The sequence below is a fragment of the Penicillium hispanicum genome (assembly GCF_028827665.1).
Source record: "Penicillium hispanicum strain IBT 35686 chromosome Unknown utg000008l_segment0_segment0, whole genome shotgun sequence".
Taxonomy (NCBI): Eukaryota; Fungi; Ascomycota; class Eurotiomycetes; order Eurotiales; family Aspergillaceae; genus Penicillium; species Penicillium hispanicum.
This window is the reverse complement of record NW_026623200.1, coordinates 2249416-2267221: the sequence shown is the minus strand read 5'-3', so window position 1 is coordinate 2267221 and position 17806 is coordinate 2249416. Positions and strand designations below refer to the sequence as shown.

Sequence of the window (17806 nt, the reverse complement as noted above, 5' to 3'; positions counted from 1 at the left end):
CCCGCCCAATTCAGGCCTGCACTGGGTGACATTGCAACGTCAACCCATCCGTCTGCCCCCAAGACCCCGGTTTTGCGCCGTCGATATCTCCCCTTCCCTCATCGATTTTCATCTCCAAAATACGACTACGACGTAGCGCATGACCACACCTTTCACCTGATACCCATTTCCCCCCCCCTCCCGCCCATGGTCGTTGCCCTTTTGCGCGTCCCGACGCTATGACTCGGTACGGGGGCCTGGGCCGGACGCGCCCCAAAAAGCTCACCTCCAAGGCCTCCATTCCCATCGTCCGCGAGGAGGAGATCGATGCCCTAGATGACGAGCTCCAGTCCACCCTGCAACAGATCGAAACCGGCGTGGAGAAGGCAGAGGAGTCGGTGAGTGCCTCACCTTCCTAATTTTAGCCTCATCCCTGCATATGATCACGTGATATCATCGCCAAAGCAACACGAAATTTTCACGAGACTGACTATCCCGCGCGCCACAGGAATTCCACTTGCAGGTCGCCATCAATGCCACTGCCCAAGGAAAGGTCAACGATGCGCACATTCCCACTCCTGAAACCATCCTCAGTAACCTCCGCTATGACGAGCTGTATCCGCCCATCTTCTCGCAGCCCGCGACCTACATTCGCTTCTCCTCCACGGTGGAGGACTGCTGCGGATGTCCCTACAACATGACCGAAGAAGATGATGTGTTCCTCAAGATCTTCAATCAGAAGCGCGACCCGTCGCACCACTGCTCTGAGGACGAATTCGAGGCCACCATGAACTTCTTCGAGGAAACTGCGCAGGCCAAGCAGCCTTTCGCCGCGGTAGATAGCCCACCGGTGCTCACCTATGCGGAGATGGAAGAGTCGATGGATGCAGCCGTAGAGGACTGTGTAAGGCGTTTTGCCAAGGACATCTATGAGCATTGGAAGTCGCGTCGGTCCGTCGAGGGCAACAAATCGCTGGTGGCGAGTTTGAAGGTGAGTTGCTCAATGCCACCTCTAGCAGCGCAATCATCAGCAGAAAACTAACTTGGAGTTACTGCAGTTCGAGACTGGTCAAGATACTGACGACAGTGACCCATATGTCTGTTTCCGCCGTCGTGAGGTTCGGCAGATCCGCAAGACTCGTGGCCGAGATGCCCAGAGTGCGGAGAAGCTTCGGAGACTCCGGAAGGAGCTCGAGGATGCCCGGCAGTTGGTCGCATTGGTGCGCCAACGCGAGGTTGCCCGGAAAGAAATGATTGCGATGGAGCGTCAACTCTTCTTGCAGCGCTCGGAGGTGAAGGACATGAAGCGTAAACTGAACATCAAGGACGATGACGAGGACCTCATCAACCAGAAGGTAAGCGTGATCGTGTCCGTTGTCGAATGCGCATATACTAACGCTGTTTGTTACAGCCCAAGAAGAAGCCGATGGAGATGCCTCCGCAACGTCCCAATGCGCCTCAGCTTCGCATGCCTCTCAAGCCCGGTTTGCAGGGCGCAGAGGACCTACAGCTGCTGGAGGATGTGCAGGCCGAGAAGGAAAACGAGATCTTGCGTGATATCAAGGCGAATATCGCCAAGCATATCAAGTGGAACGACGGTTATGTGGATCATACCCGTGCGCCACTATCCCCATCCCCAGAACGGACATTCGATACCGCCGCGTTCCGTCCTGCATTCACTGCGCAATTGCCCACGCCGCCATCATCGGAGTCATCAGGTGATATGATGGACACCTCATTAGATGTCACTAGTCCCCTCGTCTCTCGAGATAAACTTGCGTCTCGGGCCATGGAATTGCATGAGGAGCCTCAGCGAATGCCGTCCTTCCGAAGACGCGTTGGCCGAGGTGGACGGTTGATGATCGATCGTCGAAACTTTGCCGCGCGCTGTAGAGTCGAGATGGATCCAATAAAGGCCGATCGGTTCAAGTTCGACCAAGAGGATTCCGACGAAGAGCCCGTCTATGACACAGACGGGTACAGCGTCCAGATCATGCAACACCGAGCCATCACCATGGCAAAGGCGCGTGAACAGGCCGCAGTGGCTGCCCAAGCACATGCGCAGGCGCAAGCTCAAGCAGTCCAGGCCCAAGCACAACGACGATTGCAGGCCGACCAAACAGGCAATCCGAGGCCACATCCGGGGCCAAGTGCGGTGGCGCCCGCTTCGTCCGAGGCTTGAACACTTCCCTCTCCCTCGTCGTTTTGTTTCCTCTGCAGCATTTGGCGGGCGTTTTCGTGTGTTGTTTGTTTCCATCCCTTCGCCTTCGTTGTCTTCCTTACCACCCTTGTAGTTTTAGTACCCCTTTTCATGTTTTGATGATTCCGCAGGCGGCAAAGGGATTTGATGGAGCTTGGCCTTATGTTGTCTTTTCTTCCTTTTGCGCCCACCTCCGCCTTTTGTGTTCCCTGAACACCCCTTCTCCACTTTTCAACTTGACGCAGATGGTCGCAGTCACTTCGTTGGATGTCTTCGGGCACCTGGCGATCTTGGTGGATCTCTGTTTTCATTAGTGTACATAGTATTTCTTTTCATGATCCTTGGGGGGAGCGCGCGGCCTCGGCGGCCGGCTTTTGTATGATGGATAACCGAAGTTATGATGCCAGCGACGATGGGAAAAGGGAGGAAGGTCCAGAAAGAGAAAGAGACTTCAAAATCTAACACAAATATAATCACTCGCGAAACTCTTCGTGTCGCCGCTTGCTTTTTGTTTCTTGTTGCTCCAATTCGGCGTGATGGCCAAGAACGTTTTCAATCACAGGTGTGCATCGTGGATTGAAGTGCGTTTGATTTGTCGACCCTGCTTCATATGCGCTGAGCCTTGGACTGTCTGGAGTCATCACCTTCGCCATTGGCAGTGCGTTTCAACGACCCGTCTCCGACAGACGGTTCGAGCATGGCCAGGACAGCCTGCATGATTTCTTTCTCGCCGATGCGCACCTGGAGGGCCATCTTGAGTCGCCGGGACGATCCCTCCTCTGGCTCAGTAGCCTGCGGGGGAAGCAGGCCAGCCAGGAGCTGGACATCCTGATCGAGCGAAGTGCCGTACTGGAGCTGCTTGGTCTGCAGAACCTTGGAGAGAAGGCTTGCCTGGCTGCCATCCATGGCTGGCTTGGGGGGTTTGTTCTTGGACCGGCGCTGCTCAAACTCTACTGGTGTTTGGGCGAGGGTTGTTAGCAGGGCGACGAGCTCCATGGGCAGAATCTCTTGTAATGAGCTGTCGGCGGACGGTCTGGAGATCACGTAGCCGTCGTCCAGTAGGTCGTGCTCTTCCAAGAGTTGAAGCTACTTTTTATTTAGTTGTTTGTCTCTTTGCATCGAAATGATGTTTGCAACATACCCTAGGTTGGGAATCGACATCGCTACTCGAAAGACCAGCCGCCTGACAGATGTCGTTGAGTGTCAGTTCGATCACGTCAAATGGAGCGTAGTTGTCAGTCACGTATCCATATCGACGGAGTAGATCGGCACGAGGAATTTCCCCGTAGTCGTTGAAGATTTCCTCATCCTCTTGGATGGGCTTGATAGCTTTCATGACTAATGATGCTTCTTCTTGGAAGAGGCGAGCCTAAATACTATATGTTAGCATCAACAAGACGAATCTGAGTATGAGAGATTCAAACTGACATTGTTGCGGTCTGCATCAGCGTTGAGGAGATCAGCAAGCGGAACCATTCCTTTTGCAAGCTGTTCTTCCTCATCGTCAGTCATGTAGCTGTCGTCAGGGTTCTCAGCATCATCCTCATCATCCTCAGCCTTTTCAATGTCAAAGGCATAAGCCATGATAAGTGAGCCCATCACATGAGCAAGCTCGAGTAAAGCCGCGGCGCCCGCATCGCCGTCATAGGAAGCAAGTCCATGGATAGGCGGGAAAAGCGCTGGGTTAGCCCTAACAATTGGCACAATAGAGTCCAAGATAGACTTCTCGGCGCCCTGCCGACCAATCTTGTCAACAATAGCACTACCCTGCAGCTCCTGCAGCTCAGCCGACGACCAGAACATCAGGGTATCAAAACGGGTAGGCAAGACGCGAAAATAAGGCGCCCACCGAGACTTTGCACCCTGCATGTATTCATACAGCATGACCAGCATCAGCGACAGCCATGGGCCGAGAGCGTCGACATCGTGTGACAGCAGACTCTTCAGGTCCGAGTTTTGGACGGCGAGGATGAGGGAGCGCGGAATGGAAAAGAGTTCTTCACCCTCGGCAATGTTTGTTCGGGCCACTAGATCCGCGCGGGAAATCCTATCAGAGGGGCACCGCTTTCATGAGACTTTTTTGTGGTCACACTGGATTTTGTGTGGTGGGTGGGGGAGTGTGAGCTTACCGACTCCTCGTCCTGCGCCGCTGGATCTCAAGTCTGCGAGTATAATCTTTGGGTTGACATTGACGCCAGGATTGGCTTCTAGCCAGGAGACAAACTCGTCTGACTGGTGCTGGAAGTTTTGGAGGTCAGGGAAGTGGGCTGAGGAGGACATGGTGCAAATGCCAGGGTATAGGGAGGAGAGGAAAAGAAGATAAAGGAGTATAGATGTAGTAGGGCACAGGTATAAATGACAAGATCCCTGTGTGAGACTGAGTGCACCGGGGAGAGAAAGAAAAAGGTGGGACTGGGAGAGGAAAAAGGAAGAAGGCGTATGTAGATGGGGTTTGTACTTTAGTTTCGGAGAAACGGGAGCACCGCCTTGGGTGGCTGATAACGATAACAAAAAACCACAGCACCGCCGCATCCCGCACCAGGCAATTCAGTCTTTCATACCGAGTCGTTCACATACAGCCATTCATGATGATTTCCATAGGAATGGAAGGTTCTGCCAATAAGGTGGGCATTGGCATCATGCTGCATCCCGATGACGGCAGCGAGCCGCAGGTCCTCGCAAATGTTCGACACACTTACAATTCCCCACCGGGCGAGGGCTTCTTGCCCAAGGACACAGCTCGCCACCACCGGGCCTGGGTGGTCAAGCTGGTGAAGAAGGCTCTCAAGGAGGCGCGTGTGGCAGTCGAGGATGTGAGCTGTATCTGCTTCACCAAGGGTCCTGGCATGGGTGCCCCGCTCCAGAGTATCGCTATCGCGGCGCGGATGATGAGTCTGCTCTGGGGCAAGCCATTGGTCGGGGTCAATCACTGTGTCGGACGTATGTCTCTCCAGTCCCATAGGAACATTTGGAATAATTTTGAAGACATGCTTGGCTGACATCTAGCTCATCTGCAGACATTGAAATGGGCCGTCTCATTACCGGTGCCTCCAATCCTGTTGTTCTCTATGTCTCCGGCGGAAATACGCAGGTGATTGCATACAGTTCGCAGCGGTACCGCATCTTCGGGGAAACACTCGATATCGCCGTCGGTAACTGCCTAGATCGGTTTGCACGCACATTATACATTCCCAATGACCCAGCACCGGGGTATAATATCGAGCAGCTAGCAAAGAAGGGCAAGCTGCTGGTGGATCTCCCATATGTCGTGAAAGGCATGGATGTTTCATTCTCCGGCGTTCTGGCTGCGATTGATGCATTGGCCGGACAACTGGGTCTAGACGGGGAAGAAAAAGCCAAGGAAGACGACTTGAGGATGGCACAGATTGCCAATGGTGACCAGGCAGCCGAAGATCCTGGCCGCAAGCCCACCCGTGCAGATCTCTGTTTCTCGCTCCAGGAGACGGTGTATTCAATGCTAGTTGAGATTACCGAGCGTGCCATGGCGCACGTCGGATCTAAGCAAGTGCTCATCGTCGGCGGCGTAGGCTCTAACGAGCGGCTGCAGGAGATGATGGGTATTATGGCGCGGGACCGTGGTGGAACTATCTATGCGACGGATGAGCGCTTCTGCATTGACAACGGTATCATGATTGCGCAAGCTGGTATGCTAGCGTACAAAGAAGGCCTTACCATTCCATTAGAGGAGTCCACCTGCACGCAGCGATTCCGCACGGATGATGTTTTTGTGAAGTGGCGGGATTAAAGAAGCGCATATCGCGTGGCTGAAAAATAGAAACATTTATGAATTACGAATGAATATATCCAAGTTAGAGAGGAACGTGTGGATGGATGTGGCCAACAGGTTTTTAGGGGTTGAATGCCTACTCAGCAACCTCCCGACTAGTTTCAGAACATTAAATCTCTTTACAATTGAAATTTTAGCAGAAAAAATCAAGTGCGCCTGCGCGGTCATGAAAATGAAGACTGCATGGCCAAATCTCCAACTCCCACATAGCCTCCGAAGAGTGAAGAACGCCTTTGCGAAAAAATCAATGCAATGTTCATGGTTGGTAGTCCTCAGTTCGATGGCATGGCTCATACGGATTTTGTGGATGCTGTGGTCAATGCATGTATGCATTTCGACATTGGCCGAACTCTCGGAAGAATCTGTGCCTTTGAGAATGCATCTGATGCCATATGAACTTTCTCCGTCCTATTGTGTTCAGAGGCAGTTTGTCTGTACTCATGCAAGGAAGAAACCACACCACGGGCCGAGAAATGGCTCACCCTGTAATATCACCGGTTGGTTTGTACAAAATGCTTGTAACGTACTGCGAAAAAGTCAGAGGCCAGGCTTCCAGATAGGATCAGTAGAAGTCAATCCCTACCTTTCGTTTGTATCTAGTCGTGACACTTGTGGCAAGGACGCCATTCTTGATACTGCTCGTGGCAAGATGATTCAAAACAGTGTGATTTGGGTAGTTCAAAACACTGCTGTCATCTTTCGTGGGCGTGGTGCTGTTGAGGATTGATTTACCTAGGAAGAGTGGGAGGCTAGGCGGGGTGGGTGTGTCGCCGATGACATTCGCAGCCTGCAAGTAGGCGGGACTATCTTCCTCCTTGTCCAAATCCGCCAGGAACTGGGGAATGGCACTGCCAAAATCACCGGGAGGAACTTCCTCGTCGGCTTCCTTCTTCAGAGGGTCATCAGATGTGTCCTCTAATTGGCCTTCTTTCCCACCATCCGACACAGCGTGTGGGTGATGAGCCCCAGGCGGGACGGCCTTGTTATTCTCGCCGGTGGGGTCATCTGCACTGATCTCGACGTAGTTCACCAAATGATTGGTAAAATCGACAGCAGTTGGAAGGGTTTCCGAGGCACGCATTTCTCCGTCAACAATGAACTTCAGGTGGTGCGTGCCAGGCCTCAGGTTCAACGTTGCCGACATGGACCTGCCATCTTTCTCGCTGTGTGTTATCAGCCAATATGCTCCCCACAAGAGACCGATTGGAGGAAGATAGAGCTTGTAACCGCATACCTGCTGAGCAACTTGAACTTCTTCTCCCAATTGACAAAAGTTCCAGTAACATAGACCTTCTCGCCAGGCCCCGTCCACTCGATGAAAGTAGGCACTGCCTTGCCGATGCCACCATCTACGAATGACTGAAAGTCATCCACCGGCTCGTCTCCATCCAGCGCTGTGCTGCTGAGGTTCGTAGCCTCGGGATTCATCTGCTCGTCCAAGAGGCGGTCTGCCGGGAGCGACTGGATATGCGAATCCTCTGGTCCGCTGATGGGCGATCCGGGCGCGGTGGTAGCATTGCCTATGGGCAATGGCATCCGCGGGGGTCGTTGCAAGTGAGTCGAGGCGCTATAGTACGAGTTGTGCGGCGGGCCCGAAGGTGCCACAGAATCACGCCCCGCGGCATGGCGCGATATGGGCACTTGGACCGGGTTGGAGAGATCGGGCGAGGGAATGGCCTTGCTCTGCGCAGCTTCACGTCTCCTGCTATCGGGTCTCTCGGATTCATTTGGGGTCCTAGTGGGAGAGTCGGAGGAATCGGAGGGATTTCGGGATTGAAGTCGTTGTTGGACAGAGCCCTGGTAAGCGGCGGAGTGGCCGGCGGCCGTCTCCCTGGTGGCGGATGGGTCGGCTACGGTGGCCTTGGACGTCGGAACTGCATTCAACGAGGTACGGCGAACAACCTTGCGCTCGCTCGGGACGTGATGGGCATGGTGGACGTGGTGGACGTGGCCCGACGGCGCGTCGCCGACCGAGCCTTTGGAAGGGTTGTTGCCCATCGAAGGCGGGGTAACGGCTCGAACGCGATTGGGAGCGATCAGTCGGGGAGGAAATGGTTCGGTGAAGTTGAGGCTGGAATGCTGATCCGTCAGGCAGGCAGTATGAAGGTGTCTGCAGCGAGGGAAGGAAATGGATTCCCGTCTGTCGAAGCAAGCAGGTCGAGCATGACGCTGGACAGCTCGATTGGGCTAGGGCTTAGGGCTGGCGGCAATGACTCGGGTTCCCCGGATTCTCTCCTTGGACCGCGCCCCGATCTATCAGATCCATACCGATCTCGATGGATCGCGCGCCAGACCTCGAAACGTATGTCGGCTGGGTCCTTCAAATCCTCAGCGCTCTGCGGCCTCTATTCACCGGATTGTGTGGCGCGTTGATCTACCTTCTCTACGGGCTGTGTAGCGTGTTGGTCTACCTCTGCTCCTGGCTGTTCTCCCTTCTCTACTGGCTGGCTTCACCATTGGTCTATCTCACACATGGGCTCCTCGCGCTGCTGTTTTTTCCACTACAACTTCTGGTCAAGTTTGAGGTAGACTATCCCTCTCTGGGTTGCTCTCGTGTCATTCAGCTGACCAAAAGCAGGCGTTCCTGTATTTTGTCACTGGGGCGGTGCTCACAGGTGTCACTGTGGGCGTATTTCTGCATTTTACCAGCGGCGCAATCTTTCAACTACTCCGATTGCAAGAGCCTAGCTCGCTGCCTGGTCCAGATGACTTGGACGACCCCAAACAGTCTCCACTTGACTGGGACGCGAAATGGGAAAGTCAGTTCCAAACAACGATTTTAGAAGAGGAAGAACCCAGCCAAGGCTCAGCATGATCATAGAAGTGCTGTAGTGCTGTACATAGGAATCATAGACTGAATCGTACTCTACGGGGAATCGCCAGTATGGCAATGCGCGTACCCATTCGGGCATAAGAACACTCAGTGTCCCCGCGATGGACACACTCAAGCCATTGATACTGCTGATTCTTGTATGATAAGATACTCATCCCCATTTGCATGGATTGTGTGACGAGTTTCGTTCGCTACTAGCCCGCTGTTAAAACGCGGTTCTAATCACAAGCTAATGTGGTTGATCCATGGATTGCGAGCGTAACAGAGGTGAACTTATCATATCGACTACATATAATCTATGGAGCCTGAACTATGGGAATACACTCTGAAATACTTAGGCAACCGATCATTTGCCGCTTTCCACCTCATGTGGTTGGCTATTGTCACATCATCCCTCCAGGGCGCGTAGGATATATTCACATACTCTGGACTCACGACGATATTAACACAATACGTACCGAAAATACCAGCTCAGCATGATGAACATCGCCGTTTTTCTACCGAGATATTTTTTCTCAAGAAATTCTTGCATTTTCCTCAAGCAAGGCATCAAATTGCGAAACAAAAGAGCATGTCCAACTTTCAAAAATCACTGGTCACAATTTAAAACTCATATCGACTACTCATTTTCACTCAAAACAACAATTTTCATCCCTAATCAATGAATCTCGGGCGAGTAGATGGTAAAAACGGTACTTGCGCGATCATCCCAGTCAAAATTCTCATAGTCTCGATCTTCCAGCGAAGTTGCCTCAAAAGCCAATCCCAAACCACTCATATCCTGCTGGTCATTCTTAGTTTCTTCCGGACCCCATTGGTCTGCACCCCGGAATCCCTCCTGGAAAGGGTCATTAGGATCCCGAACGACATGCTTCAAGCTCGTAATAAACGCCCGTCCTTTGATAACGGGCTTGATGGCCCGGTAAGGACCAACCTGTGCCTTGCCATCGATACGACCAAAGTACTCGGTATTGCTGAGGCTGCGATTGCACAACGTCTCCGTCTTGATCTCCCCGCGAGCACGCATCACCGCAAGGAGAGCACTGGTCGCAGTGCCAGACGGACTCCGATCCAGTCTACCTGGCGACACGACCGTCGCGCTCCGAACAACTTTGACTTGTGAGCGTCGCTCGACCTTGCCGGTGAATACGACGCTGCTTATCCCGCTGATCTCGGGCTTCTCGGGATGCGTGGCCGTGAAGGATCGGAGACTGCGCTTGATCTGTTCTCCGATGCGCACGATCTTCTCGCCGTGGCCGTAGTCGAGCTTCAGACCGATGGACGCTGCGTCGACGAAGGCGCAGAACACGCCTCCGAAGGCGATGTCCATGCTCACGGTTCCCACGCTGGGTATGTCGACTCGGTGGCGCAGCGTGACCACGTACGAGGGCACGTTGTGCACGTTCACCGTATCGCACAGGTATCCTTTATCGTTGTCTGCGCGGTAATTCGCTTCAACGAGAATATTGCCCGCGACGGTCTCAAACGTGTACTTGTTGACCAAAGACGCCTGGTCGGGATCAGGCCCGCCAGCTTGCGGCAGCTCGGCGAGGACGTTGGCTGCACTGATGACGCTGGAGATAGAGATCGGCACGAACTCATTGTTCTTTGCCATCAGCAGGGCACGATCAGCTGCGGAGCTACTCGGCTTGAGCATGAAGACTGCATTCATGCCGCACCGGCCACGAGGCTCGTTGAGTAGTCGTGCGCATAGTCCGCCCTGTTCATCCTGGAACCTGCGCTGTCGTTCAGAGATGGTTTGGCCGGAGACATCGCGGACTCCACCGATCACCACGTCGCAGGCCTCGCCCTCGGCGTGAGTCCCCACCACGGAGACTGCACCGAGTACGATGACGTTGTCGAATTCTTTGGGGACCGACGAGGAATACGATCCCAGGTCTCGGTTTGGCTTTTTCTGTGAAGATGACTCGTGTTGCCGATGGGAGTCATGACTGTGGCGATGATGATGGCTATGGTGGTAGGAGTAGCCATGGTTTTGATCATGTTGACGAGACTGACCCTGAGTACGCGAGTGGCCATGGCTATGAGAAGGGCCACGATTATGGGAATGGCTGGGATTGTGGACGGGGCAGGACATGATGTCTGTTGGATGAGAAATCCAACCTTGGAAACAGAAACGCTGGTGTAAAGTATTCAGATAGTTTCCGCGTAGAGAAACGAAGGCATTCTTGGAATGGTCAGAGGGTCACAGAGCTGAGTTGAGGATTGATACTTGTCAGTATATATAGGGCAACTTGCTTTGGTGCGAATAGAAGGCTACAAGATAAAGGACCTCAGATAGCTACACATCTCTTCTTTCGGTTCCGCCAAACAGCGATTGAACTATGAGAAAGCGAATTCCCATAAAGGAATGGCCGGGTCTATGGTTTGAATCCCAGAAACGGCGAGTCACAGAAGGAGCAAAGAAAGAAGAACCTATCAGGTATCAGTGCATTCCCAGGGCGTGAAACGATAGCGTGTCTCGAAAAATCCCAAGATATAAATGGCTGGGAATATGTCTAGGTATATTCATGGATGGTAAGTGTCGCCCTGGATTTGTCACAATCAAAGCGCATCAAGAAAGGACTCGATCTCGACCCCGACGCCACCAATTCTGCTGCTTTGACACTCGTGAGTCATACGAGCGTCGTCAACATTAGCCAGGTGTCTTCTATCTAGATTTTTTACTGGATGAGATTTAAGGGGAAGACTCAATATTCCTTTGTCGGTTGTTGCTTTGTTCATGAGCAATGAGTCGAGCATGGAGATCATTTGCCCGAATTATTTCTGATGTGATCTAGAGCTAAGCTCTTGCCTAATACTGTATGTGATTCATCTGATCATTCTCAAGTACAGTGACATATAGGAGTATAGGAGGATAGTCTCATCGTTACTCCTATACTTGGCTGCTCGAATCCGGCACCGGTTGGTCCGTGCAGCGCAGGGGCGGCGTTTCAATGCGACCTTGGACTCTTTCGTCTCTCTCTGCCTTTCCCCGGCATGCTCATGCAGACGCTCCCTGGCCTCGACCGCGTTCCCGTCGCTCATGACCGGAGACCTGCATCTGAACCTGTCAACTCACCCGGGGTACAGATCTCAGCTGTCAGACCCATTTAGTGCAGCCGATCTGCAGTGGGGGCGAAACGGTCCGTTCTTGGCCCTGACTCGCCCCGGATTCTCGACATGGGGATCCCACGATCGCTCTTACGGGTGCGCACGATCCTCGCTGCGTTCATTGTCGCTTTGTTCTTGATCTGGTCTGCCGCACGGTGGCGTTCTTACGCGAGCGTCTCTTCCTTCAGCCTCGGCCAGACATCCGGCGCAACCCAGACCTCCCTCGCCTCCCTCGACCTTACAGCAGCACACCAAAAGTTTTGGCGGTCATTCAACGGGTACCTGGAGAACTATGGCCCCGATACAAATTCGATTGTAAAGGATGAGAAAGCCCCAACGGTGGGTTTCAAAGCGAAGAACCCGGACCCGCGCCCAAGCTACCTAGCGGTCGCAACAGAGGATGTCACGATAATCCAGCAGGCCCATGCAGAGTTCGTGGCGGCAATCACGGGCGAAGCTCCACAATTGCAGTACATCCCGGGCACCAGAGGTGTTGTCTCTACTGCTGGCGGTGCGTACCTGCCAGTGCTGGTGATCTCACTGCGCATGCTCCGCCGGACGGGGTCCACGCTACCAATGGAGGTCTTCATGGCCGATGAGGACGAGTATGAGGATTACATCTGCGATGTTGTTCTGCCCTCTCTGAATGCCAAGTGCATTGTCCTCTCCCGCATTTTGGCTGCGTCACCAGCGCAGATCGAAAAATACCAGTTCAAACCCTTTGCTATGCTGTTCTCGTCGTTCGAGGAGATTCTGTTCCTCGACGCGGATGCCTTCCCACTGGAGGATCCGGAAGACCTATTCAAGGGCGAGCCCTTCCGCACCAAGGGCCTGGTGACCTGGCCGGATTTCTGGGCATCTTCAACGTCCCCCTCTCTTCTATGAGATTGTCGGCACGACTGCCCCGCCAATGGATCTACGCCAATCCACCGAATCAGGGGAGGTTCTTCTCTCAAAGAAGACGCATATGCGTACCCTCCTCCTCGCGACCTATTATAACTACTGGGGCCCGACACATTACTGGCCACTCCTATCCCAAGGCGCTGCCGGCGAGGGCGACAAGGAGACCTTCCTCGCAGCCGCAACAATCATGCACGAGCCTTTCTACCAAGTCAGCGAGTCCATCTGCGCGATCGGGCATGGAAAAGAAGGCGGCCTTGCCGGGTCAGCCATGGCACAGTTCAATCCCATGCAGGACTACTATTTGACAAGCCAGGGCAAGTCACACGTTCGAGGCGATGAGGCCCCGGCGCCAGACGTCTTCTTCATCCATGCCAACTTCCCCAAGTTTAATCCCGCCACCGTTTTTGAGGAGCATGAGGTGAACCCAGCGTTTAATGACGATGGATCCTACACTCGTGCCTGGACGATCCCTCAAGAAGTCGTGGCGAGGTTCAACGCCAAGGTTGACATCGAGAAGGCCTTTTGGCGCGAGATCCTCTGGACGGCGTGTGAGCTGGAGTCCAAGTTCGCTTCCTGGGAAGGTGAATTCGGTGTTTGCGATGGTGTCAAGGACTACTGGCAAAATGTATTCGAGTCGAATGAGCTGCCTTCGTGAAATTGGACCTGGGCGACTGCGACTTGGGTCCGGACCGCATTCGCAACTTGCCGCCACCCTCTGGTCGGCAAGGTAAGATAGCAAGGCTCGTTCGCGGGACTATATTGTGGCATTTGATCTTGGTGCTTATATCGAAATTTGATGTTATCTTCTCAGCGGGCCTGGAAGCAAAACATAATGGTCTAGGTATAATGTTGACTCTTTTTTTTCCCTTTATCTTTCGTCGATGGCCGTTATGTCACCTCATTCTCGTCCTTCTCTGCAACTGTACGATAAAAAATGAGCTCCAAGTCTGCCTAGAGTGTAACAACGCCACGACCAACCCAGCCGCGTTCCCGGAAATTCTCCGTTTCCCAAAATCGACGTACAAATGATCTAGGAACCTAGCATTGGAGAGGCGTAAATTTTATATTTTGGTCACTGAATCCCAGCCATAATGTACAACATATTATAATACATAGAATACACCCCCAATGCAGCTCTCAAGTCCGGTCTATACACCCATAATCCAAGACTCTACTTCTGCTCACCCAACGGTAAGCCTCTCAGCTCTGCTTTGCGAATCGCCTCCGCGAACAACTCCTTACAAGGCACCCGACTTCCCAGCCGAGCACAAAGCAAGAACGCACCGCTCAGCTTGCGGTGCAGACTATACGTCTCCTCAGGGGGCGGGGCGAGCCGCTCCCGAATCATTAACGGGATAAGCGCGCGCACGCGGTCCGTAATGGTCTGGTTCTGGAAATCATACAGATCAGGTGAAGAAAGCATGAAGGGCTCGGCGATGGTGACGATGGACGAGACGTGGGCGTTGGCCATGGCCTCGGACTCGAGGCCGGTGAGGTAGCCGAGTTGGACGGAGAGGTCGTAGCAGGCGGCGCGGTCGTTGCGCGAGGCGGCGACGAGTGTGCGCACGTAGGTGGAGATGAACTCGGCGGGGTATTCGCGGGAGGCGCCGAAGTCGAGGAGCTCCAGGCGGTTGGTGCGGGCGTTGTATAGGAAGTTGGTCCAGTTGGGGTCGGTTTGCATGTAGTGGAACTCGGTGATTTCGCGAAGGCTCAGGCGCATGATCTGCGTGCCGATCCAGTCGCGCTGCTCCTGAGTGAAGTTTTGGATTTTCGTGACGGCTACGCCTTCAAGCATCTCCATTGTGAGAACTTGCTTGCCGGAGGCTTCGGGCATGACTTCTGGTACGACGAAGACCGGGTCATCCTTGAGGAGCTCGCGGAACCGGGCACCGCATTCTGCTTCGCGCAGATAGTCGCATTCCCAGCCGAGTTCGACGCGGGCGTTGGCGATGGTTTTGTCGAGATAAAGGCCTCGTGGGAGGAGTCGGGAGGCTGTGAGGAGAATGGATAGGTTGTTCAGATCGGAGTCAATGGAGTCGGCTACGCCCGGATATTGAACTTTCACAGCGACGGGTTTGCCAGTGCTTTTGAGGACTGCAGCGTGGACTTGGCCGATGGATGCTGCGGCCATGGGGATCTCGTCGAAGGACGTAAAAAGGCCCCGCCAGTCAGGACCAAGATTGTCCGCTAGGACTTTGTCGCGTTGCGAAGCTGGCATATAGTCCGCGCGATCTTGAACACGCTGGAGGACTTGTTGGATCGGCTCCGGCAGCATATTGGAATCTGAACATATTAGCAACGGAGCGCTCAGTGAGATCACTCAGACACACCTTGAATGCTCAGCATTTGACCCAGCTTGAGAGCAGCACCTCGCATCTTTGACAATTTAGCCACTAAACGTTCCATATTTCCCGCGCTGAACATGATAGAGCCACTCTCTTGACTACCAGTGGCACGGCGAACCGTCTCACTGACGGCACCAAAGGCCATCGAAGTCGCCAAGCCACCGTACTGCCACAGCCTGCCAATTCGGGAAGACGGTACTCGAGATTCCATCATCTGATAAGGAACAGCCTTCTCTTCAGCCAACACTTTTTCCGGGATCGGGGCCACATCGTCTGCGACACTTGCGGTTTGCTGCTCCAATTCGTCCGTCGAGGATGTTGTAGCGACATCAGCAGCACCACCTGCTAGTTCTGAGCTAGCGCTGCTCGTCTGCTGCCCAGGCTTCTCTGTCGGTATCCAATCTCTTTTCGGCAGCGGTTTTCCCGAGAGCACACGCGATACACGGGGACTATGGAAAAGCCCCTGCATCATCTCTTCGGATGGCTCCTGCTGCTCCGCCGTGGTAGATTGCTTCTCAGGGCCGGTGGCCGAGTGAAACACATCGGCATTGATGCCGTCGTTACCACCGGCTTGAACATCCCCGGCTGTTTTGGGGAATTTGACGCGAGGTAGAGCGGATAGGTCCGGGGCAGTCTGCTGCGAAGGTTCATAGAAAACGTCTTGCTGCTGACTGACATTCAAGCTGCCAGGCTTCTCATCGCCTCGATACTGGGCAGTAGAGGCAGGAACCTGGAATTCAGCCTGCCGCTGTGCAACCCGGGCAGCATCTGGCGCGGGGGAGATTGCAGCGTCCCCAATGGCCTGTGACTTGGCAGATGACGACTTGTCGGCCGCTGCGTCGGGCGCGACGGGGGCTGGCGACGGGGCACTCGGCGGAGGTGGCGATGAATCGTTAAATCGGCGCGCCAAAGCGGCAGCCGCTTGTGCAGTCAGGATCAACCCCTCGGTCTGCTCCTTGATGCCCTTGGTGAGCGATGAGGTGCGCGTGTAGACATCGAGCTGGCGCTGGCGGATGGCCAGATGTTTGGCCGCGACCGTCTTGGAGACATTGAGGACCTGGATGGCGTCCAGTAGCCGCCGGCCTGACATGATTGTCGCGCGGGTACCTGGATGCAGCTCGCAATGTGGGAGCTACAGCATCGGGCGGAACAGGAAAACGTAGAGCTGATCGAGTAATGCGATTGAATAATAACGGTTGAATAACAGCGAGACTGATAGAGAATCTGCCGGGCGCGGCCGCCTCCGACATCCACTTTTTTTTTTTATTTGCCGATCGCCGATCGACTATTTGTAGATGCGCTTATCACCCCATGCGACATCTTTCCTTCTCCCCAAACCCCAGCTTTCCCCCAGGCGTTCGATCTATACACAATGATGCTCGAACCACGATCGCCTGACCTGCAGGACGAGATTGCGCAGCTTGAGGCTCGCCTACAAACCCTGCGTAGCCAACTAGACGTCTCGCAGCTACTCAACCCACCATCGTCCCACCCGGAAGTGAAGACACAATGGACATTACTTACAGGTGAGAGATCGCTTTGACAAAATAAGTACACATGGGACACCCTACTGACGGTGCAACTGTACCAGACATCAATAATAAATTCCAATCAGACGCTGTCCGCTCCTCTTCCCTCCACGCACTCCTCCTTCTCTCCGACTCCGCCCTCCCATTGGGCTCATTTGCATACTCCAGCGGGCTGGAGTCCTATCTTGCACATAATAAACCTTTCAGAGCCAACCAATTAGCCTTATTTCACCGCTTTCTTCGGCTCTCCATTGCCTCCATCGCCAGCACATCTCTACCATACGTTTTAGCAGGTTACCGCCGGCCGGAAACCATAGAAACCCTCGATAATGACCTCGATGCGTCGACGCCCTGCATTGTTGCGCAACGAGCAAGCGTCGCGCAGGGTCGCGCATTGATAGGCGTGTGGGAGCGCGCGTTTCGGGCCAGCTTTGCGGGGCACGGGGCTCGCACCGACCCCGGTGCGAAGGTCGCAGCGACATCGATCGATGATTTCTCGGATGCATTGAAGTCGTTGTCTATTGATGCAGATGATTTGGGCCCGAAGGGGCACTTTGCGCCACTCTGGGGCGTGGTCTGCCGGGCGATGGGCCTGGACTTGCAGCAGACCGCATATATTTTTGTCATGAACCATGCCAAGGCTGTTCTGAGCGCCGCTGTGCGGGCCTCGGTGATGGGCCCTTATCAGGCGCAGAATATCTTGGCGAGCGAGAGCTTGCAGGATACAATGATGGCACGCATCAAGCGCGAATGGCATACCGAAGTCGAAGAGGCAGGGCAGGTTGTGCCGGCGCTGGATCTATGGGTGGGCAGACATGAGCTTCTCTACAGTCGTATCTTCAATTCATAAACTGTATGAAGTTTGCCTTGCGCTGCATTCTTCGCGTCCATTTTGGAACTCTTGTACCTTCTCCCCAGACGTATACTCCTACATGGCAACATATCTAGAGCCAAAGCCGAGGAAAATCAAAGTGCGCCTCTCGAAAATGGGGGGGTATCCAAGAGACCACGCTCGTTCACTCGGCGCCCCAGCGCCTCAACAGACAATAGAATGAACAAAAAGAACAGAAAGCCGCCATTGCGTCGACCCATATG

The 17806-nt window shown here is 53.9% G+C and overlaps 9 protein-coding genes across 9 annotated transcripts; 5 read left to right on the top strand and 4 right to left on the bottom strand.

Moving 5' to 3' along the window:
• Positions 1-218: 218 nt before the first annotated feature.
• On the top strand, positions 219-2161 carry N7459_009692 (uncharacterized protein; the record flags this gene model as incomplete). The annotated part of the gene is made up of 4 exons (XM_056948860.1): positions 219-377; positions 488-970; positions 1038-1334; positions 1391-2161. 4 exons carry the CDS (start codon positions 219-221, stop codon positions 2159-2161), a joined length of 1710 nt encoding a protein of 569 aa, XP_056796085.1.
• A 624-nt stretch (positions 2162-2785) lies between these two features.
• Positions 2786-4459, bottom strand: N7459_009691 (ribosomal lysine N-methyltransferase; the record flags this gene model as incomplete). Its single annotated transcript, XM_056948859.1, has 4 exons — positions 2786-3265; positions 3321-3548; positions 3608-4206; positions 4309-4459. The coding sequence occupies 4 exons, from the start codon at positions 4457-4459 to the stop codon at positions 2786-2788; spliced, it is 1458 nt and encodes a 485-aa protein (XP_056796084.1).
• Positions 4460-4767: 308 nt separating this feature from the next.
• On the top strand, positions 4768-5945 carry kae1 (O-sialoglycoprotein endopeptidase; the record flags this gene model as incomplete). The annotated part of the gene is made up of 2 exons (XM_056948858.1): positions 4768-5119; positions 5197-5945. 2 exons carry the CDS (start codon positions 4768-4770, stop codon positions 5943-5945), a joined length of 1101 nt encoding a protein of 366 aa, XP_056796083.1.
• Positions 5946-6465: 520 nt separating this feature from the next.
• N7459_009689 (putative Snf1 kinase complex beta-subunit Gal83) lies at positions 6466-7985 on the bottom strand (the record flags this gene model as incomplete). Its single annotated transcript, XM_056948857.1, has 3 exons — positions 6466-6513; positions 6571-7150; positions 7222-7985. 3 exons carry the CDS (start codon positions 7983-7985, stop codon positions 6466-6468), a joined length of 1392 nt encoding a protein of 463 aa, XP_056796082.1.
• A 278-nt stretch (positions 7986-8263) lies between these two features.
• On the top strand, positions 8264-8802 carry N7459_009688 (uncharacterized protein; the record flags this gene model as incomplete). Its single annotated transcript, XM_056948856.1, has 2 exons — positions 8264-8512; positions 8566-8802. The coding sequence occupies 2 exons, from the start codon at positions 8264-8266 to the stop codon at positions 8800-8802; spliced, it is 486 nt and encodes a 161-aa protein (XP_056796081.1).
• A 676-nt stretch (positions 8803-9478) lies between these two features.
• On the bottom strand, positions 9479-10860 carry N7459_009687 (proline racemase; the record flags this gene model as incomplete). The annotated part of the gene is made up of 2 exons (XM_056948855.1): positions 9479-10735; positions 10840-10860. 2 exons carry the CDS (start codon positions 10858-10860, stop codon positions 9479-9481), a joined length of 1278 nt encoding a protein of 425 aa, XP_056796080.1.
• A 1143-nt stretch (positions 10861-12003) lies between these two features.
• N7459_009686 (alpha-mannosyltransferase) lies at positions 12004-13492 on the top strand (the record flags this gene model as incomplete). Its single annotated transcript, XM_056948854.1, has 2 exons — positions 12004-12768; positions 12821-13492. 2 exons carry the CDS (start codon positions 12004-12006, stop codon positions 13490-13492), a joined length of 1437 nt encoding a protein of 478 aa, XP_056796079.1.
• Positions 13493-14008: 516 nt separating this feature from the next.
• On the bottom strand, positions 14009-16272 carry N7459_009685 (protein kinase COQ8; the record flags this gene model as incomplete). Its single annotated transcript, XM_056948853.1, has 2 exons — positions 14009-15120; positions 15168-16272. 2 exons carry the CDS (start codon positions 16270-16272, stop codon positions 14009-14011), a joined length of 2217 nt encoding a protein of 738 aa, XP_056796078.1.
• A 282-nt stretch (positions 16273-16554) lies between these two features.
• N7459_009684 (urease accessory protein UreF) lies at positions 16555-17561 on the top strand (the record flags this gene model as incomplete). The annotated part of the gene is made up of 2 exons (XM_056948852.1): positions 16555-16708; positions 16774-17561. 2 exons carry the CDS (start codon positions 16555-16557, stop codon positions 17559-17561), a joined length of 942 nt encoding a protein of 313 aa, XP_056796077.1.
• Between the last annotated feature and the right edge of the window lie 245 nt (positions 17562-17806).